The sequence below is a fragment of the Colletotrichum costaricense genome (genome assembly GCF_030867565.1).
Source record: "Colletotrichum costaricense strain IMI 309622 chromosome Unknown Scaffold_10.1, whole genome shotgun sequence".
In the NCBI taxonomy this organism is placed as follows: domain Eukaryota; kingdom Fungi; phylum Ascomycota; class Sordariomycetes; order Glomerellales; family Glomerellaceae; genus Colletotrichum; species Colletotrichum costaricense.
Window position 1 is genome coordinate 391,969 of NW_026848239.1, and position 23,620 is coordinate 415,588.

The 23,620-nt window shown below is 53.6% G+C and overlaps 6 protein-coding genes across 6 annotated transcripts; 3 read left to right on the plus strand and 3 right to left on the minus strand.

Annotated features, from left to right (window-relative positions):
* Positions 1–242: 242 nt before the first annotated feature.
* CCOS01_09728 (histone H4) lies at positions 243–1,284 on the plus strand (the record flags this gene model as incomplete). Its single annotated transcript, XM_060457885.1, has 4 exons — positions 243–382; positions 858–945; positions 1,024–1,086; positions 1,177–1,284. 4 exons carry the CDS (start codon positions 243–245, stop codon positions 1,282–1,284), a joined length of 399 nt encoding a protein of 132 aa, XP_060311050.1.
* Positions 1,285–2,766: 1,482 nt separating this feature from the next.
* On the minus strand, positions 2,767–4,336 carry CCOS01_09729 (acetyltransferase; the record flags this gene model as incomplete). Its single annotated transcript, XM_060457886.1, has 2 exons — positions 2,767–3,662; positions 4,222–4,336. The coding sequence occupies 2 exons, from the start codon at positions 4,334–4,336 to the stop codon at positions 2,767–2,769; spliced, it is 1,011 nt and encodes a 336-aa protein (XP_060311051.1).
* Positions 4,337–8,652: 4,316 nt separating this feature from the next.
* Positions 8,653–9,548, minus strand: CCOS01_09730 (uncharacterized protein; the record flags this gene model as incomplete). Its single annotated transcript, XM_060457887.1, has 2 exons — positions 8,653–8,966; positions 9,047–9,548. The coding sequence occupies 2 exons, from the start codon at positions 9,546–9,548 to the stop codon at positions 8,653–8,655; spliced, it is 816 nt and encodes a 271-aa protein (XP_060311052.1).
* A 4,401-nt stretch (positions 9,549–13,949) lies between these two features.
* On the plus strand, positions 13,950–17,049 carry CCOS01_09731 (uncharacterized protein; the record flags this gene model as incomplete). Its single annotated transcript, XM_060457888.1, has 4 exons — positions 13,950–14,149; positions 14,210–15,897; positions 15,952–16,226; positions 16,282–17,049. 4 exons carry the CDS (start codon positions 13,950–13,952, stop codon positions 17,047–17,049), a joined length of 2,931 nt encoding a protein of 976 aa, XP_060311053.1.
* A 2,103-nt stretch (positions 17,050–19,152) lies between these two features.
* Positions 19,153–19,674, minus strand: CCOS01_09732 (uncharacterized protein; the record flags this gene model as incomplete). Its single annotated transcript, XM_060457889.1, has 1 exon — positions 19,153–19,674. The coding sequence occupies one exon, from the start codon at positions 19,672–19,674 to the stop codon at positions 19,153–19,155; it is 522 nt and encodes a 173-aa protein (XP_060311054.1).
* Positions 19,675–19,990: 316 nt separating this feature from the next.
* On the plus strand, positions 19,991–22,213 carry CCOS01_09733 (uncharacterized protein; the record flags this gene model as incomplete). The annotated part of the gene is made up of 2 exons (XM_060457890.1): positions 19,991–21,755; positions 21,810–22,213. The coding sequence occupies 2 exons, from the start codon at positions 19,991–19,993 to the stop codon at positions 22,211–22,213; spliced, it is 2,169 nt and encodes a 722-aa protein (XP_060311055.1).
* Positions 22,214–23,620: the final 1,407 nt, after the last annotated feature.

The following is a 23,620-nucleotide window of genomic DNA, read 5'->3' on the forward strand; positions in this document are numbered from 1 at the left end:
CATCCAGTGCTTCTATTGTCTCTGGGTACCTCAAAACCTCCTTAGCTTACGGTTATTCCCCCACATAATCGCTGCCAACTCCCCCGTCCCAAGTCCCCAACAACAGTCCCCAAGCGGCGCGTCCACCCACACACCCACGGATCCTCACCTTCGCCTCCCAGTTCGGCGATTCACGATCTAAAAGAAAGCACCAGCAATATTCCTCATTCCACAGTCTACACTGACTTCATCACTACTTCACCATGCCGCCCGCGCCCGCATTTCGCGGCGGCCCGTGGGCCTCGAGCTCCGGCGGCAAGCGCGGCACCGCTTCAAAGGTGCATCAAGGCGGCAAGGGCAAGACTGTGCTGCAGAACGCGGGGACCGGTGCAAAGAGACACCGGTAAGTGGTCTCCTTTTATCGATCTTCACTTACGGCAGGTGAGATTCGGCTACTGACTAGGAGAATTAGAAAAATTATGAAGGATTGTATTCGGGGTATTAGTATGTTGCACTTTGACTCAGTTGACGGCTTATACACACTTGGATTTGAGGAGCTGACCCGGATTACTCGTTTAGCTAAGCCTGCTATTCGGTATGTTTTTCTTCCTTGATTGCAGGAGGTTTTCTCCTTGATTGAGAATTCTTGAGGCTCCCGGGTGAGGCGGATGGTCTCGGGGTTTCCCTGAGATGACGGTGATGAAGGGGACTTGAGTTGAGCTCTTCCTCGATCGAATCTCATTTCAGCCTCATCACGCACATCATCATCCTCGCCCACTTCACCTGCGTCTCTCTACCATGGCGACTACCTACATCTACCTCCTTCCCCCTTCCCTTTGAGAGATAGTTTTTAAGCTAACTGCCTTCTCTCACTTTAGTCGTCTGGCTCGTCGTGGCGGCGTCAAGCGGATTTCCGCCATGATCTACGACGACGCTCGTGAGGCCCTGAAGACCTGGCTCGAGTCTGTAAGTACACACTCTCACATAAATCATATTCTGTTTGTTTGTTTTTGGCTTCATGAAAGGCTAACGAGTTACAAATAGGTCCTAAGAGACTGCGTGACATACGCGGAGCATCGGAAGGCGAAGACTATTACTATTCACGATGTAAGTCTCATGACCTGCCTCCGTCAGATTCTAGTGGCAGGGCCGGTGTTGTTCTGTGATGATTGGTATCTGAAATTTACCTCCCCTTAGGTCTTGCATGCTCTGGCCCGCAAAGGCAAGCCTATCTACGGCTTCGACCCCGATACCTTTGTCGACCCGAAGTCGCGCAAGGCAAAGACAGCAGGTATCAAGGACTGAGAGGGTTGGCCGGTTTACCTCCTCTTGTGTCTCTTCAAGCTTTAGAGAGATAAGCTGTGAGTCAAAAACGCCAAGACGGATTTCCACCATCAGTCAGAAAAGCGTGCCATCACCACAGCTATTTGTTGGACCTTATCACCCTTTCTGGGTCCTTCTTTACTTGTCTTGTGAGGTATAGGCACCTCTGGCGTTTACGGTTGAAGCGAGTATGGACGAGAAAGGACTACGGAATAAGGATATGTGTGTGTCTCACTTTCTTTCTGGATCCCGACGTTGGGGTTATGAGGCCTTGCAAGAGAGGATCCTCGATGGCCAGGAGAATCTCGCGTGGGGATGCGCGAAACTTATCGACCGCCTGAAACAACGGAGGAGAGAGATATCATGTCATCGCGAAGAAAAGACTGAAAGAAAAAGGGTTTTGGAGACTCCTCTCCGGATATCCGAGCCTCAGGAGGGAGAAAGGAATGGACATCCCGTACATTGTCAGTTCTCGATCCTGGGCACGTGAGCAGACAAAGTCAGTAGTACACGGCGTCAGCGAAAATGAAGTGAGATTTTATCGTAAGCCAGCTCTCGGCGGAGCGCGGGATGAGCGCATCGAGACGATCAGTCGTGAATGATATAAGCCATGTCGAGGCAATCTAGATCTTTTCTAGTTTGGGATGTTTGAGTCGTAATTGACATCGGATCGTGATTGAGACTAGTTTCTGGGTAAATGGGCGAGATTGAGCGTCATGACTTGGGAAACCATCAGGATTCGTGCTTCAGCTGCCCTGTCTGAGTAGCCAACTGTCCTTATTGCATCCCGCTGGGAAGTGTTATTTGTAGCTGATCGCAGAACGGCTGCAAGTTTTCAACCATACTTTGTTCGCCGCAGTCCAAGAAAGTGTGAACAGATAGATACGTTGCCAAACGAAGGGTTTATATTAGGCAGCAGGAGGGAAGGGGACGGATGATCTGCGAGGACCTCTCTCCCACTCTTCCCTTTCCCCAAGCTGCACGTCTAGTGATATCTTCTTGCCACGTCCACGTCTCCACGCTCTTTAACGGGAAGGGTGTACCACGAAGAACTCTTGACTCCCTCCCCAAATCTTTCCGCTCTATACAAATTGTATAATCGCCACCCGAGGCGCCCAGTATAAAGATGAAAAGCCGTTTGATATAACGAGGGGTATCGTTTGAAAAAGATAAGACAACCAAAAGATAAGAGAGATGCCCGCGGGATCCTACACCAGTAACGTGTCAATGACACCTGGTCCGTCGTTTCCCACAGCTCTAGGGTATATTTGTAACCAATTTCCATCGACCGTCCCCGCCTAGTTGTCCGAAAAGAGGGAACAACAGAAGAAACACACACACGCGCGCGAACACACCAAAGGTTGCGAATAAGTGGGTAGTAGCAATACGAGATAGAACAAATGTCTGTTGTGTTCTTTAGATGATGGAGAAGTGAGACGACGACGACGACGACGACGACGATCTTCACCTCTTCTTCTTGGTGAGCTCCCGCTCAGCCAACACGCCATCGAGTGTCTTGGCGGCCCAGCGCTCGCGCTTCCTAAACACGCCGTTGAAGAACTCGGGCATGACCATGCGGCTGTTGGCGTGCTCGAGCGCGAAGCCGACCTCTGCGTCCTTTCCGCACCGCTCGCGCGTGATGCGGACCGCCTCGTCGAGCATGTCGGTGCCGACGCCTTTACCGCGGTACCGGAGCTTCGTCGTCCAGGCGCGGATGATGCCCTTTCCGCCGCGGAAGCTCGAGGCCTTGTTGCGGCGCCGGCTGCTGAAGGTGGAGGCGACGGCCGGGCTCGCGGGCTCCAGGTGGAGCACTAAGGCGCCGACGAGCTCGTTCCCGAAGCGGGTGCCGAGGACGAGGTCCTCTTCGTCGGCGGAGGCGTCCGAGTGGGGCCGGATGAAGGACCAGGACATTTGCTCTGCGAGGGGCAGGTAGCCGCTCGTCGCCCAGCGGATAGCGAGGAGGTAGGTCATGATAACGCCGCTGAAGAGGGTGAAGGCTAGGCCGATGTCGCCTTGGCGTGCGTAGGAGTACTGGTAGGCGACGCCGAGGGTGGCTGTGAGGCCTGCGAGCGGGACGGGGTGGAAGACGAGTGAGTAGGCGGCCTGTTGGCGCTGCTGGGCGATGGAGTCTGCTACGAGGTGGAGGGCTTCGGCCTTATCCTCGCGGGTGGAGAGGACCTCGAGCGACAAAGGAGGGATGTCGTCAAAGGGGTCGAGAGTCTGAGATGTTGCCAGCGGAGACGGGGCTGCCGGGCGGTGGGTATTGGAAGCCACCGTAGGCTGGAGGACGGGTGTGTTGGTGTTGGATGACATGGCGGATGGGTTCAGGACCAAGTTGGCGCGGAGAAATGTGAAGAAGGCTGGATAGACTGGTCAGTTTGCTTTCGTCGTGATGCCGGGTCCAAGTTGAGAGCATTAATGAAAGCCAAGTGGAAAGAGGAAGAAAAAAAAAAAGGAAATGTGGTCATGTAGTGAAGTGACTTGCGAGGTTGTGACAGACAGGATGAAAAGCTTGTCAATAGTTGAGATGAGATTTTTGTGTTCCACGTCCTCTTCTGGGTTGGTTCTAGAGCACCGAGAGGCCGATAACCGTGAACGTGACCGAAACTTTCGGCGCTTTTGCTGCACGTTCTGAAAAAAAGCCAGATCCCCAAACGATCCTGCCGGAGCGTTGGAAAATGAGATTGGATGAACTTGATGACGATGTTCGGGGTTTGGTGTAGGCGGTATGATTGAGTTGTGAAAGAGACACACAACACGAAGTGAGGTTGAATGAAAATGCCAAGGTGAGAGGAGAGGTAGCGTTGAAGAATATGTGGCCAAGAAGAATTGATTTAAAGAGCCGCAGGGCAGAAGCGCAGGGAAGACGCAACGAGGAACCAAATGAGGGAAGAGAAAAAAATTCGTGTTTACTCTTACCTGCGCTTGTCTTGATTGCGGGGACCGCATGATTGAAGGTATCGGTAAGGGCATTGTGAGAGTGCCAGTTGCTCACATTGAGCTCGCGAATGCCCATGTGGTGTGGTGAATCCATCTTATTGGCCCGTTGGTCTAGTCGACTTGACGACCCAGTTTCGTTGCTGGCTGTCCGGTCCTGGAAGGAGAAATCGGTCGCTTATTAGGCGGGCAATTGTACGGATACGTCTCGTCTTGTTGGGGGCGGGTTTGCCGTCAAGACTAGGGAGAACCGCCGGTAACAGGGAATAAAAGACGCCGGCTCTGGGGTGGTTGGAAATTGGAGAGTTGGGGCTGGTTGAATTCTTAGTGGCGGCAGCTGGCGACAGACGATGGTAAGCGCCGCCGCGAAGCTCAAGATGGATGGTGGTCTCGTGAGGTTGTAGAGTGGAAAGAAGAGAGAGGACCCTGTCACGGGAGGGGGGGCTGCAACATGGATCGATGTGTTCCGTCTATCGTCTATATATCCTCCAGGGTTGGCCAGGTCAGGTCGTCCAAAGAAGGCCCCAAATACGTCGTTCGTTCGTGTCTTTGGCGTCGGCGTTGGGGGTGGCTGGAATGTCCAGGGAACAGAGTTGTTGGTGGCCGTTGCGTTATGCCCTTGGGTATTAGTAGTATGGTGGTTTATCGCCGGTAAGGTTGGTCTGGTCAAGGTCTGTGGTGCCTGGGTCTTGGACTGTGTCTGTTGGTTTTGAGTCGGCCGTTGGACTTGCACACAGACAGGTATCTGTAAGATGAATCGCCCGCGCACCCGTCGTCGGGGATCCCGTCCCAAAAGTGGCTGGTGAAGGGGGCTTGATGAAGAAAGAAGCCAGGGGAAGAGGGAAAGAAACAAAGCTCGGAAAAAAGGATTAAATAGAGAGTAGGAAGGGTCTTGTGGTATTTGTTACTTTGTTACTTGACCCCCGTTCCTTCGTCCAGCAAAATGGGAAGACTAATAAGTGGGAAATGAAGAAGAAAAAGGCTTGGGACCTTAAAAATCTGCAGGAAAAGGAAAATTTTGAAGAGTGGGTGGACTTTGGTTAAGTAGGATCGGTAGGCGTGGGCTGGACAGGCCCGGGGATGGATGAGAGAGAGCTGCGAGCACTGATCAATGAGCAACGAGCATGGAGCATGGGATGGGATGGATGGGGAATCGGGATGGGCATGGGAGAAGGGCAAAAAAAAGAAGAGAAAGATTGTCGTCGTGTGCGCGTGCGAATGGGAACCTCCTTCAAACCAAGCTTCGAAACGAAGTACCTCCGCCGCTAGACGTTAGACGTACGGCACAGCCAAGCTACTTTGGGTCTCTTTTCCTTCAGCTCGAACCGGGGCTGCTTGCTGGTAATACGTATTGCTACTCTTTTTTCCCTCTGCCTCTTATGATTCTTAACCAGGAGACCATGACCGTCACTCTGGAAACCTCACCCCCCAACCCAACCTGGAAGTGTCATGTATCTCTTTTCTTGCTGCGCCGGTTTTTTTGTTGGTGGCTTGATGCATGTGGGTGAGCTAGAGGTGAGGTATACCGCATGTTACCGCCATATCAACCCTAATATCCGTATCATCGGGTCGGATGGCACCACTGGTTGGTTGTTTCTGCGCTCTCTTGGCTCCTCTCTCCTGTCTATCTCTTTCCGCGGTGACGCCAGTGGTTGGATGCATTTGCAAGAGATACATGGAGACGCACACACACACACTCTCTCTCTCTCTCTTCATCCATGTCTCTCCGTCTCTTCTTCCTCACCCTCTCTCCCGCTGTATCTCTCTTTCTCAGACACATACTGACAGACAACCCCCCGGTCAACGTGCTTCTCGCGCCAGCGCCAGTGTCGCGCGTGCGGCGTGCTGCTGGGACCAGCAGAACCTAGGATGGTGATGGCAAGGGCTGGGCGGTGGGAAGGATTGCAGCAAGCAGTAACAGCTACTGCAAGAAGCAGGGCAAGCCGCAAATCCGCACCCGCCGTCTTGCAGATTTCTGATAAGGGTCCCCCCTCGCCGAGTGCGCGTGTCACCCGTGTCACCGTGTCTCCGGAGCTTCTCACAGGCTCGATAAGGCGGAACCATGGGAACGCCAATCATGACTGGCGGGGCCGCCGCCATGGCTTGTCAAGCCCAAACAAGGCGGCGAGCGTGCTGCCAGCGTCTGGGACCAACGGACGGGGTTCTTGGCTCGGCCGGAGAGTGGGTGGTGGGGGGAGCAAAGACTGAACAGAGTGAGAGACTGACAGACTGTGACCTTGCCCAGACCAAAGGGGGTGGTGGGGTGCCCAGCCTGGTGGAGGGGTCCTTGTCAGTGAGTCGAGTGTCAGGATCCGATCCAACGCGACGTGACCCAATGCATCATGGATGTGACTTGCTCCCTAGCCTCCTCTCAGGCTCCTCCCATCCCCCCCTGGTAGTGGTAGCGTAGCCCAGAGCAGCCGTCCCCTAGCCCCCCCGGTCTCCAATGGACGGCCTGGGCCCAGATTCTTTCTCCGAACCATCGTCTATTGTTTTTTGGCGTCTGTCTAGATGTGATGGTCTTTGATGCCATCGGTTTCGGAGAGTCGTCATTCGTCGCAGCTCTTTGCTGGCAAGCAATCAGAGGGGAGCTATTGGCGATGCACAGGCCATGGATTGCGTACATATCTTTCGCGTCCTAGTTCTACGAATAGAGAGATGAGAAGTAAGAGGAGGTAGGTTAGGTGAGGTCGCATAGGTATCTCTCTCATACTCTCACCTCGCACTCTTTCACATTTGCCCTTCCGACATTTTTTCGATATCAGAGTTTCTTGGGGTTAGGCGCGGCGGACTTGGCAAACGGGTGGGTGACATTGCTTCAGACCGCAAGGTTGCTGATTGTCGATTCTGCAAGATGCTGTGTCTCTGGCGTCACTCTGTGAAGCCCCCGAAAAAAAGCTGAAGGTGTGCTGGTAACCCAACTTGGTGGTGTTGGAACTGGCACCACTGACTGACTGGGTTCGTGGTGGTGGTTGGGTGTTGGGGCCTCTTTCTTGGGTGTGGATGGCATGGACCAACGCCATTTTGAGGGTGGTGGTGGGATGAGTGGGATGGGATTGGACTCATTGGGCTGGATTGGATTGGATGTCTTGGAACTGATAGCGAATTCGCCCGGTAGGCTGGCAGCAGAGAGAGCCAGAGAGCCAGCAAGCGGCTGGTCCGGCCGAAGAAGAAGCAAATCTGTCGACTCAGGCTCGCCATGGGCAATGATGCGAGTGAGGCAAGTTGCAGCTCAAGCTGCAGCACGCGAGTAAAAAAGGTTTGATTGCGGGCAGATCAATCAGCTCAGTTCCATTACACTAAAGTACCTAGGTAGTTGCTCGCTCTTTCCCGATGCCGTGGCACGTACGGATGTACTATGTATCTCTCTTGCAATGGCAAGTTCTCGTGGTCTGCAACTTCCTCGGGATTCACGCACGTCGCTGATTCAGTATCCATACCTTTCTTCAGCTTACAAAGTATCCCCTCGGATTGTCCTTGCCGTCAATAAACCAAATGACGTGTGCCACGGGGATCACAGCGGGGTGAGAGTTTCTGCTTTTGATTAACACGATGACTCCAGTTCTCTAGAGCAATATCAAGAAGAGAACTCAGTTTCAACCAACAACCAACATCGACACGGGCCCATCTAGGATGTAAAGTACTACTATGAGCATCTGCCCTACAATGTAGTTTACGGAGTAGGTGACGTTCACCCAAGAAAGTCTCACCCCTCCAAATTGACCTCCCCCCCTCTTCTCCCCCAGATTGAGCTTCACAAGCATCCACCAGCAGCAACATCCTTGCCGGGCGCGAATCACGGCTAATTCGCACCACCAGTTTGCTGCCCTTTTCTTGCTTTTACTCCCTCTATCCTTACCTGGTTATCCGTATTTGCTGTCTGTTCGCCAAGATCGCCCGCCAACATTCAATATCTAAAGTCCGTCCGCCGCCGAAGGGGGAATTGACTGGCTGTTCACGGCTGATCAAACTATTGCCTTATCTCGTGAGGAAATGCAACGCTGCAGAGTAAGAAAAGACGCGAACAAGCCCGTGACAGCGCGGCATCAAACGAGGCAAGATAAGAAGAGCAGCGCCGCGCCTTGCATAATGACGTGCCGCATCATCTTCGCGAGGCCAATTAGACAAAGATTCGAGGTGATAAGGTTGAATTCTCCGGGGGACAATCAATCCAAGGCCGTGTTGCCGCATCATTCTCAAAATGGCTAGCCAAGTAATACTGATGTTGGCTTTTTGGTTAACCTTCCTATTAATGTGTCTAAATGTGACCTTGAAATTTCCCCTGCTCAAATACCACGCATCCAAGTATCCGTACTCCGTACCCCAAAGATTGTATCCCTCGAGGTACCTCGGCCTTCTGAAATTCCCCAAATGCACGGCTTATCGACAACTGCCCTAGACAAGGAACCCATACTATACTGAGCCGGTAGCAAGCGGAGAAAGCAATGTCGTCTGCCCAATGATCCACGACTCGGAGACGATGGAGCAGACGGCGCCTGCCGGGTTGGCGAAGCCGGCTACAGTGTACAAGCCGGGCGGGAGGGTGAGGGTGCCGTTGGCCACGGCCGACGTCGTCGGCACGGTAAACGGCGGGGCGACGGTCGTGGTGAAGCTGCTGACCGTGGTGGTGAGGCTGCCGCCCGGGCCGGTGCTGACGATGGTGCTGCCGACAGTGGTAACGCTGCCGGACGCCGTGGTGGTGCCGCCGTTGTTTCCACAAGTGGATGCTTTTCTTGGTGTTAGTGAACATGCGTCTTACAGCTTCCATCCAACAAGACAAAAAATAAGTAGAAAGGTGGAAACATACCAACAACGGGACCGAGTTGAACGGGAGCGCAGTTCGCTGGGTACGACACGGTCGGGTCAGCAAAGGTAGCATACACCTGGCCCGCCGCGTCCTGGCAGAACCCAGCCTGGCCGCCAAAGAAAGCCGGGTTTGACCAGGTCAGCGCGCCGTTGCGGAGAGCAAAGGTGACGGTGATGCTTCCTGGCGGGCTGATGGGCCGGAGGGGGATGAAGGGCGTCCCCGGGTTCACGGATATGACTGAATCCCCGACGACGAGCTGGCCGAGCGTGTTCAGGCTGAATTCCGCCGCCACGCCGCAGTCGCTGGTGATGGGGTTGGCGGCCGTGTTGATGAAGCCGCCGGCCGTCTGTCGCTTGCTGATGCCGTTGCTTCGCTCACGAAGGGCGGGGATCGAGGGCTGAGGGGACCCGTCGCCGCCGACGAGGTCGGGGATGGCGCTGGCGTAGGCCCCTGCTGCGTAGGATGCGGCGGCCAGGGCCGCGACTTGCTTAAGGCAAACCATTGTGATAGTGATTGTGAGATGCCCAAGATTTACCCCTGCAAAGTGCAAAAACTTGGCGAGTGAAAGAATGGACAAGGGCAATAAAAGCACCGACTAGCTTGATATTGAACGAGTGACGAAACGAGGGTTGTGGAAAGATCGGGCACTAATTAAGGATCAGGGTGTCTAAATGGCCGGGAAGGTTTCCGTATATAAGATACTGCAGGTCCTGTAAGCATGGCGATGGCCATCGGTTGGAAAGCCTGATGAATGTTAAACACCTGTTCGTCAGTCTGGAATGTGGGAAATGAAGCTCGCGGCCCAACAAGGGACGGGGGATGAAAGATCCACATGGTTCACATTCCTCAACTTCACGAGTGAAGTAGCACAGTTAGGAGGGAAGCCAACGGGAGCAACCATGTGCCTGCCCACAAGAAAGAGCCGATTCTTCGGACTGCCACTGACGAAATCGCTTCCATACAATTACAAGCAGAGTCATATCTCTTCCTGACGCGTTTTCCAGTATCATACAGGTAACCAGATCAGACTCAAAGCTCCAAACGCCAGCTATGTGTCTTCGCGGAATAGGGGAGGCTGAGACAATGGCGCTGGATAATATAAAAAGGCACGTCGTCGACCTTTGAACGTTGGAATTCAAGTATATCAGCCGCAAACAGAGTCTCGGAGGTTAGAGCAGACAGGCGGCCCGGGGCTAGGTAGGCAATTACTCCATTTGGCATTTGGGTATTGTCCACTGTGGTCTCGGCCCGAACAGATGAAAAACACACTGAAGACTTCAGTATCAGCTGTCGAGGCAACGACCGGCTGGTGGTTGATGGTCTGCCTGTAGCATGTTGCTCCCTTTCTTGCGCCAAGCATACCAGGAGGGAATCCATCATTCAGTCTGTACGACTGTTGACTTCGCATGGCATGATGTGTAACGGTTGAGCAAGAATGCGTATAAGTCGCGATGCAGACCAGCTATTGGTCAGTGCCATCAGCCAATGCTTGCTGACTAAAGGGGCGGTAGTCAAGCATCTCTACGAAAAGCACGCATGATGAGTGACCATAAGTTACGCCTGTCAACCCCATCCTGTACGACACCGTGAACATTTACTTAAACGCAGGTATCCGTACAGACGAATGCACATGTTGCCATATGGGGGCCAGCATCGTTCTGGCGGAGCTGACCAGTCTCCAGAGAATTTGTCTGCAACTGCTGACGTACTCCAGTCGATGTCGACCCCCGTCGAGGACGATTCTGTAACCGATGCCTGCAAGCTGTAATCGACTAAAACAAAATCCCCGCATCTGGGCCACCCCTTGATGGACAACTCAAAGGCAGCTAGCCAAGCCAAGATGTTTTGGCCCGCCTCAAGTTGTGCTCTTATTCGCCCCGAGAAGTTCGCTCGAAGCTATGCGAATATGACACGATATGCAAGTGCTAGCAGAACGGACCGACGAGTTGACAGCTCCTGGTGCATCGAATTGGGCCCGCCGTAGCCGCTATACGTGATGGTTGGTTTAGAACTCTTCTGGTCCGGGGGAGAACATCTCGAACTCTCGAATCTCGACGACTCAACGGCTCGCCGTTGATGCATGTCTAAGCCCCCATCTTCTCTTTGTCGCTCTTTGGGAATCTGATTGGACCGTGTCAGCCTGCAACATGAATCCTTAGCTATGCGGTTCAAAGGAACGGTCGAGGGATGCCGTGCCACCGGCGATCCGCCCACATGCCCGATATTTGAAACAGCGGTTAAGTAGCTTTGCCGCATGTATGCTGTGCCCCCTTTGACGATCGCCCTCTGCCCGAAGCATGCCCTTCTTTTGGTCTGGAGTCTGGGCCAAATGGGGCGTCTTCGTGCAGGTTCGTGTCGTGAAGTGCCAAGAATAAGATGCTTCCTTGAAGATAGGTTGCAGTATCTACTTCATACAACATCGTCCGAAAAGGGGCCCGCTTTCCCCTAACAGATCTTCGAAACGCGCGCCCCCCCCCCCCATGTCACCATTCGCTGTGGAGCCCATGACGCCGCCTGATGTCGACATAAAGTCGTCGAATTGGGGCGGGCGACGGATTGAGTCGGCGAAGCCGGCCGGGAGTTGCTCTTTTGTAGATATTATCCGAAGCGGCGGGCTCCATCCGGGATTTCCACATGGTCTTTAACCAAGACAGTGATGTCCGACGGTCTTGGGGGACTCTATGGGACAGCGCAGGTTGCTAGGCTGGACTGCAGGCGTAGATCGCATGACCACGATTGTCTATGATGGTGATGGGAGGAAACGGAATGCATCAAGACTGTCCAGTAATGCATCAGCAATCGAACTTCAGCGAGCGGTGAGATCAAGTAGGAGGGTGATGGTGCGTGGTCCAGACCACTGAGCGTCGCTAGCAGACGGACTCTACTGTATGGAGACTTGCCGGTTGTCGACTAGGTGAGAGTCTATGAAAATGAGCGATGCCTTGGATGCAGCTAAGAGTTAGCTTTCCAGACCTCCGGTATAACCCGGAAGAGAAGCGACATGCACGAAGTGTCTGCCGTGGTGATCGTGAACTTGGGGCTGAAGGCCGGACGATTGCACGAACTTGCAAAGCATCTGTGCTAGCCGTGCCAGGGTTGTGGCCTGCGAGGTATGGTTTAGCAGCAGGCCAACCCCAGTTGTGTGGCCCAAGGAGGGAATAAATTGAACGACGGATGACAGAAGACTTGGGACGATTGCCAGCATGATGGTTTCCGACAAGAGAGTGAGGCATCATGTCGTCAAAATGCCGTCCCGTGAGTTCGACATGCCGAGAGTTCTTTCCCTGCGTACCTGCCCTTGAGGATCCTGCCGTCTTCAGTCGGAAAGCAACACTTGGGAAGGTTCCGTCAAAGGGGCGCGTTGCTGCTTTCCTTCCTTCACTGCCATGACACTCACACGACAGCCCCGTGCCTGCCGTTAAGGGCTTGCAGTGGGAAAGGAAACTTCAGGGGGAAAAACTTTAGGAAAACCAAAAAATATTCAGAGAGTTCAGCTTTTACTTGATCCCGTCTTTCCCGCGAACTCAATTTTCTTCCGACACTTGGCTGAAAGAGTCTGCAGGGACAACAACTTAACGCAAAGCCATGTCGCCATCCCATGTGTACGGCGTATACCTACAGCTACACGATACTGCCAGCCAACATTGAGTAGGTACTCTCATCGCTACCTCTCTGAGGCGAGGACATCACGCAGTTGCTTACTCCATCTCTCCTGTAATTCCACGGAGGATTGGTTGCGCCGGCATTCCATCCCTCTAGTGGCTGAACTCCGTGTTCATCAGCACAGCTCAATGTGCAAAGCCACTACGGCACAGCCTACGATATCATCTCTTGACTACGGATAGCCCAGGACTTTCGGCCTGCCTCGTATCGGGCTCGGGTTCTGGAGGCTCCGAAAGCCTCAGCGTGCTGCATTCCGCCAATGCTACCACCAGTATCGGTTCTCTGACCAATCGTCTATGCAAGCGCACCCCAAGGCGGATAGCAAGGCATTCTACTCCGTACTCCGTACGCTTCAAGCCTGTGTTTCCTGCACCAACCGCGGCTCGCCATCCAGTCATTGGCTGTGTGCCTTGCTGCCTCTGCGCAGCCATCAACACCGTGGTTGGCTAGATGCAGAGCGTTGCCAGGTAATATTTCGATCTCGAGATACTACCAGACTGAGACGGGGGATGATGCCGTCTACCTCATTTCTTGTCGCAAGTGTTGATGAGTGTTAGTCCTATGAGGCTACTACCTAGAAACAGAGGAAGAAGAGGCCAAGCCGAGCCTATCCGTGTTCATGACCAGGAGACCTGAACGATTTATTGATTCGAAATCTGTTTGTTGAAAGAACAATAGAAGGTTCCGTGTTGACTCGAAATTGAACCTCACAAGGTAAGGTAATTCGCTAACACGCGCAGCCAAAATCTCACTCCGCCCTGTGACCCTCTGGTCCTCTCACCTTGAAGCCTCGGAGGCCTGCCACCCTGCCTGCTTACCTCACCGTGCCGTCCACCTTATAGAGTACGGATACGCGGTATGGCATTGGATGGCACCCGACCCGCACTGAATGTCTCTTCCCCCCTCTCTGACGCTCTTTGGCGGGACAGTCTGACCAAAGTTCGCTCCGCAGCACGCACAGCATCTGCCGGTGGCCCGGGAGGAGACCACCTTTTTCAGCCAGTCCCGACCCGCAGCTCAAGTCCTAGGGATGCTACCAAGTCCTGAGAGTCCTACGAGTCTACCTACGACACCGACCAGCCTTGATACAATCTTGCAGGCTTCATCCACCTCATCCTATGGACAGATAAAACCAAAATGGGTGGCGGATCAGTCTCGACCCGTCTTTGACTGTTGCTTTCCTTGCAATTTTGTCCTTAGACTTCCACCTGTCCGTCCTTGGGAGCACCTTGGGCGCACTATGGAGTCCAAGACTTCGCTGTCGCCCTTCGGGGATGACCGCCGTTCGCTGAATCAGAGCCCTTCGCCTTCAGCCCTACGAGCGCTCACCTCGTCCCGCCTCAGTTTCGGCCGCTCACGACGGGACTCTTGCTCCACGAATTCGACTTCAACCTCTTCGGCCCGCTCATCTATTGACTCAACCACCTCGCCATCATGCGTGTAAGTCTGGTTTGCTTTCTTTGTAGCCTCGTAGATCCTGGGCTGAGATGAGAATCGCAGTACTCGTACAGTAAAACCAGACCAATGCGCTCTGCACAGGTTCATAGTATGGGCCGCCGTCCAGCGTAACAAGTCTCAAAAGATGACGGCCACCGATCGTCTCGAATGTCCAATGCTTCGCTGTCGGAAGAGGTTTCCAGACCATGCCGCTATGCTGGAGCATCTCTACGAATGCCCTCAGCTTGGCACTGGCGAGTATTGGTGCTATGAGTGTAGCAAGGCCGAGAAGTTCACCGATGGAAACTGCAAACGATGCCTCGGCCATCCTGGAAAGAGACGCAAGATCATGAGCGTCGCTAAAAACTTCTTCTCATCTCTGGGGCATAAGTCAAGAAATAACCAGAGAATTCCCGACTTCCGCCTGGACAACGTATCCGAAGTCGCCATGGCACCACCTCCGAGTTACGACGACTCCTTGCACATCCAACCACACCAAGTTGAGCTTTCTTCGTCGTCGGAGATCTTGGAGATTGACTCAGTCGAAGTTCCCTGGCCTTTACCCTCGAATGCAAAGCGCAACACTATGGTTACTCAACCCCATGTATCTATGGGCATGGTTCCGGCAAATCTCCAGCACCCAAACTCGATTCTGCCCGATCCTTGGTTTGCGCAGAACAATTTGGACATCGGCGAGAATACCATAGGCAAAGCCGACCGGCCATTGTTGGCCCTTGATACTGACGTTTTTAGCCAACCCCGCAAACAACTGCAGCCCACGACAAGAACTAAGAATCTATCGCCAAGCAATTCACTTAGATCAAACGCGAGCACTGATACAACTGCTAGCTACCTCATTTCGCCCGCGTCTGCCTATAGTGGCGCATGGACAACTGCCGAGACAAATATCACATCACCGACCTCTGACGGCGGCTCTGGCGGATATCTCTCTAGAGGATGTTCTAATGCGAGTCGATACTCAAATAACAGCGTGGAGCCATATAACTTCATTTCGGAGCTTCCGGCAGATGACATTCTACTGCAACCTTTTCCTATGACACTTCCGGCCGTTGATTTCGACCAGACGGCATCCTCATTGGAGATACCAGCCGCCGTTAGCCCAATATCCGAAGCCGCCGATGTTCCTGCTCAGCAAACATTCGACATTCGTGCGCTCAACAAACTTTCGGAAGAGGCTTTGTTTGATCATGTTGTCGACGCCAACTCGCTCGTCGGATCGGCGTGGGATACCCTCAAGACTCACATCAGCTCCTCCCTGGAAAAGCTGCAGCATGTCCCATATAGTGCTCTCGTAGCACAGCTGAAAGATCTCTCGACGCAACAAGTAGCAGACAAGGCCCTCGTTACGTTGAAGGGCATGTCTGAGGGTAGACAACCTGCTACCAGCATCGATATCCTTTGCTTCGTTCATCTCATCTATTCCATCTCGCTCGTCGTCCACGAAGATGGTGCTCGGGACCACTCCAAGGATCTATTTGCTCAAACATCTCTGTACGGCAATGTGCTCCCTGATTGGGAGAAATCAGATTATCTTCGAGTGGCATCAGCGATTTGGCAGCCCTTGGATCTATCTGCCGGGAAACTGGATGGCGTTCTATCAAGAAATTACGGGGGTGAAGTTTCTCGGTCGTCGAGCAAAAAGGGCAAAGAACGGGATCCTGGTCTATCGACATATCAGCCGGAACCTGGACAGGATAAATTGTTGGAGGTGGCAATGTTCTTCCTAGATGGTACGTATACACTGGCTTTTGAGCTGGTTGACAACTGCTTACCCTAGATTACAGAGTTGGACTATGCTGTCCTGTCCAGCGGGCAACCCGAGTCGGACGAAGTCTTGACCTCGCTACTTTGGGCACAGCATTGGCGATACAACACCGATCGGGCTCCATTGAACGGTGCACTGTCTGCAAGCTTCAAAGGAATTCGTAGCAAACTCAACCAAGACTTCCCTCACGCCGATGGTCTAAGTGCAAAGTTGAAGCGTATTCAGAAGCGCATCAACGATGGTAATATTTGGTGCGCCAGGCAAGCAGAGATAGAGCTCATGCAAGCCGGTAAAGTAAGTATCAAGTAACAGAGGAGCTCTTATCGTACTATGCTAACATCGTGAGCAGAGGTCCATGGTGTTGTCGAACTACTTTAATCATTATGTCCCGACCGTCAGGGCGCAGTCAGAGGTCCTCTACGCCAATCCAGGGACTGTCTCACGGATAAGCTATTACGCATACGCTATCAATCTGGTGGAGTCTATCATTCGCGGTATCTGCACAAAGGAGAGGCTGGAGAAGGCCACTCCAAATCCTTCCAAGATGACGAGCGAAGCGGCCCTCGATGATTTCATGAATCTGACAACGACCTTGGGCGACACAACTTGGGGCGATGTCCAGACTACGACGACCGACGCGCCGCTTATCCCGTCGTCCATGCCTGATATTGATATTTGCATGGATGTAGATAGCAATGGCTTGTCGGATCAGTTGAAGATGTTCTTTGAGGAGGGTGGAGTTCCAGCAGCACCGGCCTTCCGGACACCACCATCCACGACACAGCCCAACAACGCACCTGACAAGTCTGGGGCCAAAGTCCAGGAAGATCTACCTTCGAGCTCAGCACCAAAGACAGAGGCTGAGGCCAACGAGAAGTGTGAAATCTGTGGATACCGGCCAAAAGGCCATCCTCAGTGGTTCAAGGGGAGCATGGCAAAGCACAAGAAAATGCAACACTCGACGGCGCCGCCAAAGATTTACAAGTGTCCGTTTCCGGGGTGCACAAGCCAGTATAAAAACCGACTAGACAATTTAAAGCAGCACCAGCAAGACAAGAACCACTTTGTGGACGGGGAAACCGAGAGGAGACCGAGCAAGAGGAAGAAGAGAGACTAGCGGAGTTTTTGAGACCTGATTACTTGGACAGTGATCCGCACGATAGAATGGGGTTTGATTTCTGGAGTTTACTGGATGGATGTAAAGATACCACATGAGCGAACAGAGCCTGGGTTCTTCCTTTGTTGCTATTTTTTTGTTGTGTTTAGCAAGACACTGTATTCTATACCCTCGGTTTCGCACTCATGGCATCCGATGACGGAAAACGAATATGACATTACAACATGATTATTCATATTGAAAACATCAGTCAATGGAGTACGTTTCGAGGCTCCAACATTACCTACAGCAACTTATCAATGGAATTGGTTTGTATCTCTGTACGATTCAAGGGTCCCGGCTTGATACGGAAATGACTCGAAAATCACATGTATGCTAGAATACACTGGATGGTAATTATGTAGAGAGATATTCGAAAAGGGTGGGCTTTTCCAAGTTACATATAGTCAACTTGGAATAGAACAAATTAGGCAACACATAAAGCTGATTTGTTAGTGATTGTTGACATTGAACATGCCACATTGCTGACGAATGTCTTGTCGAATACAGAAAACCGTAGCATATGAAAGGTATGGCTTCTACCCAAGAATTACCACACACACCCGGCAAACCTGAGCTTTAGCAGCTTTTGGCATAGAGCTCATTCACCTCGGTGAGGTCGGTGTAGGCAATATGACAACACGCCACTCTTTTGATAGCCCAGCCTTGGGCAGGGATCGGACCTGGTAGGTACATCGTTGGGACTGGCGGAGGTAGGACCCCCCACTAGAAAAGCACCGCGAAAAGCACAGACAGGCCACCCAGTTCACTCACTATCCGGTCTCGATTTTGTAACATTTGCGCAGGTGCCGGGGGTGGGTTGTAAGGCTGATTTGCGGGCTTCCAGGGGGAGCTTGGTGCTGTAGCGAGCCGTCGAAACCCCCGTAAATGCATGGGGTGCGGGACGGGATAGTGTTCTCGTAAGGTAGGTACGGATACCTTGGGTAGGATACCTAAGGTACGAGATGGGAGCTTCCTCTCTTGTTTGTACCTTGCGTGGCCGTGAAAAAGGCAACAGCGTTTGTAGTCCGCTCTTGGATGGCCCGATGTAGAAGGCATGATATGCAGAACCTAAAATTGTTCTTCTCGACTCGTACTGTTCAGAGGTTCGGGGTTGTGGAAGGGGACCTGAACAGAGCAGTTGGAGGGGGCGTGGGCGTGTGGTCTGGTCGAGGTCCCCTGGAGCCCTGGTAGGAGCTTGTACCTGCAAAAAAAGGTGGTACAAGCGCAATCTGGATACCTGAGGTGTGCAGTGATGGCCCATCGAATACCTGGGTACCTTATGGGTGGCTTATCTAATCAGCCTTGCCTCTAAGGAGTGCGAATAGAAAAAAGCAAGTCCATCAAGTCGCGTCCAGCGCAGCGCAGCACGCCTCAGCTGTCAGATCAGAGAGGTGTCGAGCCAGCGCAAAATGACTTTTGGAGCCCTCAAGTGACACCTTTTCCCACCCACTCGGACACTCCCGCCATCTTGCGATTTTTCCAATCTCACGCCTCTGTTCGGGGACGTGGGTAAACGCCAGGAGCTGTCACCCTCCTCTTATTCCTACGTGCACCTGGATGCCGTAGTGGATGGAGTACCTGTAGGGAGTAGTCAAGATCAATCAATCAATCTTTTGAGCCTCAATTGTAGATGTGCACCACTGTGGATTCCTCTCCCATCCCGCGTCTGCGCTTTGAACCGGCTGAACGCGCGCAAGTTCTTTAATCCGATATTCTGCTGCTCTCGTGTTCACCCTTGACGAAACACGTTGCCTTTCTGGCTCTGTTATTTTTTTTTTTTTTTTTCTTTTCCCCTCTCTCTCACGCGCTGACGAGCGCCAGCACTGCCAGGCAGGCGGTTAAAAAAAGAAGTCGGCACAGCCAACAATGAGGAAGAAAAGGGGGGGCCGCTCTGTCCGTTCTTAATGACATCACCGCTGGGCTAATAGTCACGTGTTGTGTGCCACTCCAGCCAATGCCAGCTGGCCCAAAGCCTCCAAGGGGGGCAAAAGGGGGTGGGTGGGGTCTCCCCCTCGAGTCTTGACTCCTCAGGCTCCGGTCCCGATCCTAACCCTTCAGGCTTCAGGTCCTTCCCTTGAGTTTGGCCGTCGCCGCCCCGTCCCTTTCCTCTCTTTGATGCGCGCCCGCCCAAAAAAAATAGTTCGGGTGCACCTTGAGGAAACTTGAGAAGGCCCGCGCCACAGAAAATTTCTCCCGGTCGCCTTTCAGCTTTACCTTAGGCTTCCCCTTCCCTGTCTCCCCCTCCTGGTCCTCACTGTTCTTTCCCATCGCCCTTTGGCTTTCTGTGTGCTTTGCTGCTGCTGCTGCCAGCGCTCTCTGGCCTTTTCCCGCCAGTCCTTTTTGACTTGACACGGTCCTTGGTGTCAAGTCCCAAGTCCCAAGTCCAAGTCCACGTCCACGTCCTCCCCCCCCAATCCGCCCAGGTCTCTTCCATGTCCGCCGCCCTTCTCTTCCTCGCACACCACCCTTCACACCTCGCATGTTTGCTCTCCCCCTTCTTTTCTGTGCACACCTCCCAGAACCCACACACACTCCACGCCTCTCCCTCCCCCCAATCCCATTATCGACACCCCCAGACCACATTCAAGGGTTCGTTTGTTGCATCCTTTTGAGCATCTCTGGGATTCGGGTTACGATAGCGGAGGCTCAACGACTTTGAGCCAACGACTCCGACGTCCAAAGTCGAAACTCCACGCGACTCTCCATCCGTTGACTCTGACGATACCCTCGCCAGACACGTTCTCCCCCGAAGCCTCGCCTCGCCTCGGCGGGTGAACGACTCCCCCCTCACCCTCACACACACGCACACGTCCGACCTCACGCTCCTTCTCCTTCGCCCTCCTCGCCCTCCCTCCCTCATCTCCATCAAAGGCTTCGACCACCCTTCTCTCGGCACACAATGTCGAGTCTGGGGCAGTCGGGAAACAGCCATCCAGGCCTCGCCTTTCCCCAGCCGGGTAGCCTTCGACGAAGTCACGGCGGCCCAGGCGGCTTCCCGCCCCTGCAACACGCGAATCCTGCCCAAAAACCATCGCCAGGCCCTCATAACGCGTCCCCTTATCAACAACAAGCATACACGCCTCAGCAGCCGCCCCAGGCTCAATATCCTCATCACCTCTTCCAGACACCGACGCCCGTCAATGGCAACGTCAACGGAACCTCGCGTCCCCCGAGCCACGTCCCCAATGCCGCCGCCCTGGGAGCACGCCAGAGGGGGCCGCCCCAGAGGCAGCAGATGGGCCAAGGCGGGCCCAATCTGTTCCTCCCTCTAGGCAATCAGCATGGCCTCGGTCAGCAACAAGGACTCGGTCAACAACAGAGCTTGGGTCAACAGCAGGGCCTGGGAGGTCAACAAAGCCTCAGCCATCAACAGGCCCTCGGTCAGCAGCAAGGCTTGGGACAACACCAAGGTCTCGGTCAGCAGTCAGCCCTCAGCCAGCAAGGCCTCGGCCAACAGCAGGGCTTGAGCCATCAGCAGAGTCTGGGTCAACAGCAGGGACTCGGCCAGCAGCAAGGTCTGGGTCAGCATAATCAACACCAGCAGCACCAGCAGCAGCACCAGGCACATCAACAACACCAACAGCACCAGCAGCAACACCACCAGCAACAACATCAACAGCACCAACAGAGCCTGGGTCAACAGCAGACCCTAGCGCAGCAGCAACAGCAACACCAGCAAACTCTTAGCCAGCAACAAAAGCTGAGCCAGCAGCACAGTCTCCATCAGCAGCAGCAGCAGCAGCAGCAGCAACAGCAACAGCAACAGCAACAGCAGGCGCAACAACAAGCCCAGCAGCAGGCCCAGCAACAAGCCCAGCAGCAGGCTCAACAGCAAGCTCAGCAGCAGGCTCAGCAACAAGCCCAGCAACAGGCTCAGCAGCAGGCTCAACAACAACAGCAGCAGCAACAGCAGCAGCAGATCAAGTCTGAGCCGATCGTGCCGCAGCATACCCCTCAAGCCCAGACTCTGTCACAGCCTACGCCTCCCACAGTTCAGCAGCAGCTGCCGCAGGTTACCCAGGTCCAGCAGGTGCCTCAGCAAGTCCAGCAAGTCCAGCAGGCCCAACAAGTGCCCCAGGCCTCTCCAGTCCAGCAGCCGGTTCAGCAGCCTGCCCAGGCCCGACCCGAGACGCCTGCCCAGGCTAGCGATCACCATGGGGAGAGTATGGAGGTCGATGCATCCCTGGCCGAGGGTGATGATTCCCTTGAGCCAAAGATGGTTGATGGGGCGCCATTCGTTCCTCGGACGCCAATGGGAGAGATGATGTCTGCTCCTCCCGAGGGAGGCAGCTTCCCAACCTTGGAGGCGGTGCATAAGAGCGTTCTCGCATACTGCACGTCAGTCGGTTACGCAATTGTCATTGGCCGCTCCAAGAAGACAGTTCCTGGGCTCAAAAAGGTTCTGTTCGTGTGTGACCGGGCAGGCAAGCCTCCGAGTCGCGTCAGCCCCGAATTCCGCAAGCGCAAGACGTCATCGCGTAAATGCGACTGCCAATTCGGCTTCTTTGCCATCGAGCAGCGGACCCAGTGGACGATTCGATACCGACCGGATCCTCAGCATCTGCAACACAACCACGGCCCTAGCGAAAGCCCGCTCCTCCACCCAGCAGCTCGCAAGCTAGATAGCAAGATGGTGGCCGCCGTCAAAGCTCTCAAGGAGAATGGTGAGCCGGCAAAGACAACACCACGAGAAAGAGCAGCCGCTGACTCTTCGACAGGGGTTAGTGTGAACGAGACACTGGAGATACTGCAAGGCGAAAATCCTCACGTTCCCCTCCTCCCTCGCGACATCTACAATGCCAGAGCGGCAATCAATCGCAACCCGCAAAAGGTGGCTACGGGATTGGCAGAGAACAGACCGGCTATATATAGCAAACCACACCCCACGGCAGAAGAGAGGATTCGGGCAGACCTCCGAAAGGAACTCGCCAAGGCACGCGAGGATTTTGACAAGTACAAGGAGGACAAACAAAAAGAGGTGGACGAGTTGAAGAAGAAGCTGGTGGAAAAGGACCAGATCATTGAAAGATTTGAAATGTTCATCGACATTTGCAACCAACGGGTCATGGTTCAACGGGAGAGGCTCGGCGGCCCAGAAGGGTCTGGCAACAACGGCACGTAGTGTGCGGCCGTGGACGGACGGGATTCGGCAGAGGGTATCCTTGCATGATCGGGATCGGGAAACTGGTTTGAGAAGGGGTTTGTACGATGCTTTCCTTTCTGCATCGCGGAAGCATGGCCGTCGGTATGCCGAAAGTGCAAGGCAGGATGGAAACAGGTGTTTGAACGGGGCGGAGTCGATTATTGGTTGTGTTCTGAGGTCGGTCCCATTAGAGGCTGGGGTCATCAGGCAGTTTTTTGTCCTTTATTATTTTCTTTCTGTTTATCTGGAAGTCCGGGGTTGCATTGGGTGGGATTCAACCAGCAAACTATCGCGAACATGACTGAAGCAAGCATTCGACTTTTGACCATGTTACTTGATGCAACTTTACGTGACATTGACAGGCTGCGGGAAGTCGCGTCGGGAACGTCGAATATGTAGAGACGGAGACTCCGTAGGCCATACGGATATATGAAAGCCAGCTTGACCGCGGCAAGTAGCAATCAGAAGGAACGCAACATGGGATATCAATGCGGCAATGAACAGCATCTTGAGGTCAAATATCGAACAAAGTAAAGTGAAAGGTGAAGTAGTGGTAAGGTAGTGGGGCAAGGGCGCGCGCGGGCTGGGCGGGAAGCTGCAGCTCAAGCTCGAGCTATCCAGGGGTCGCTGCTAATTAAGAGGCGATTTTAAGAGTAATTTTGGATCCCAAGGATAGCGGGCGTGGGCGTTGGATGTGGCAGATTGGATGGCCAATTTCGTACTGGTAGCCATCCAAACGGACCAGGGGGTTCTAGCGATAGGTAGTCAGGTGATGGCGATTTGTGAAGAGAACAGGAGCGGAAGACCATCTCAATTTTATCATGCTGCTCTCGATCTTTGAGGCAGAAGTGTGGATGGGTATTCTGTACTCCGTAGTTGTAGGTCAGGTACCTTTAGGTATTTAGACGCGTCGTTGGCTGCATTACCTAAGACATGCGCATGTGAAGAAAGAACAGCTGTTGTTTCTGAGGTACAGATATGCAAGCCCACCAGTGAAGGGGGAGGGAGGGGCTTGTTGCTGCTGCTGCTGCTGCTGCTGCTGCTGCTGCTGCTGACTGTTTCCTGTCCCGAAATGTAGACATGCACAGGGAGGGGACCCTGATGCAGATTTATGCCTGGTGCCAGTGGTGCAGGTGAAATGTACAGACGGGACGTGTCCTGGCCAGCGTGTCTGGGCTCCTCTTATTCCCCTTTGGCAGCATGCATTGCCAGCACAGGAGCGAAAAAAAAAAAAGAGGATTTGGTCGCGGTAGATCGGAGCTTTGATTCGGCAGACTCAGAGGATACAGCCAATCATAAGACTCCCATAGTCCCGGGTGGATACTCCGGGCAGTCTACGTACAGTCTACGTACCTGAGCTTGAGTGGCCAGCAAACCTCCTGACAC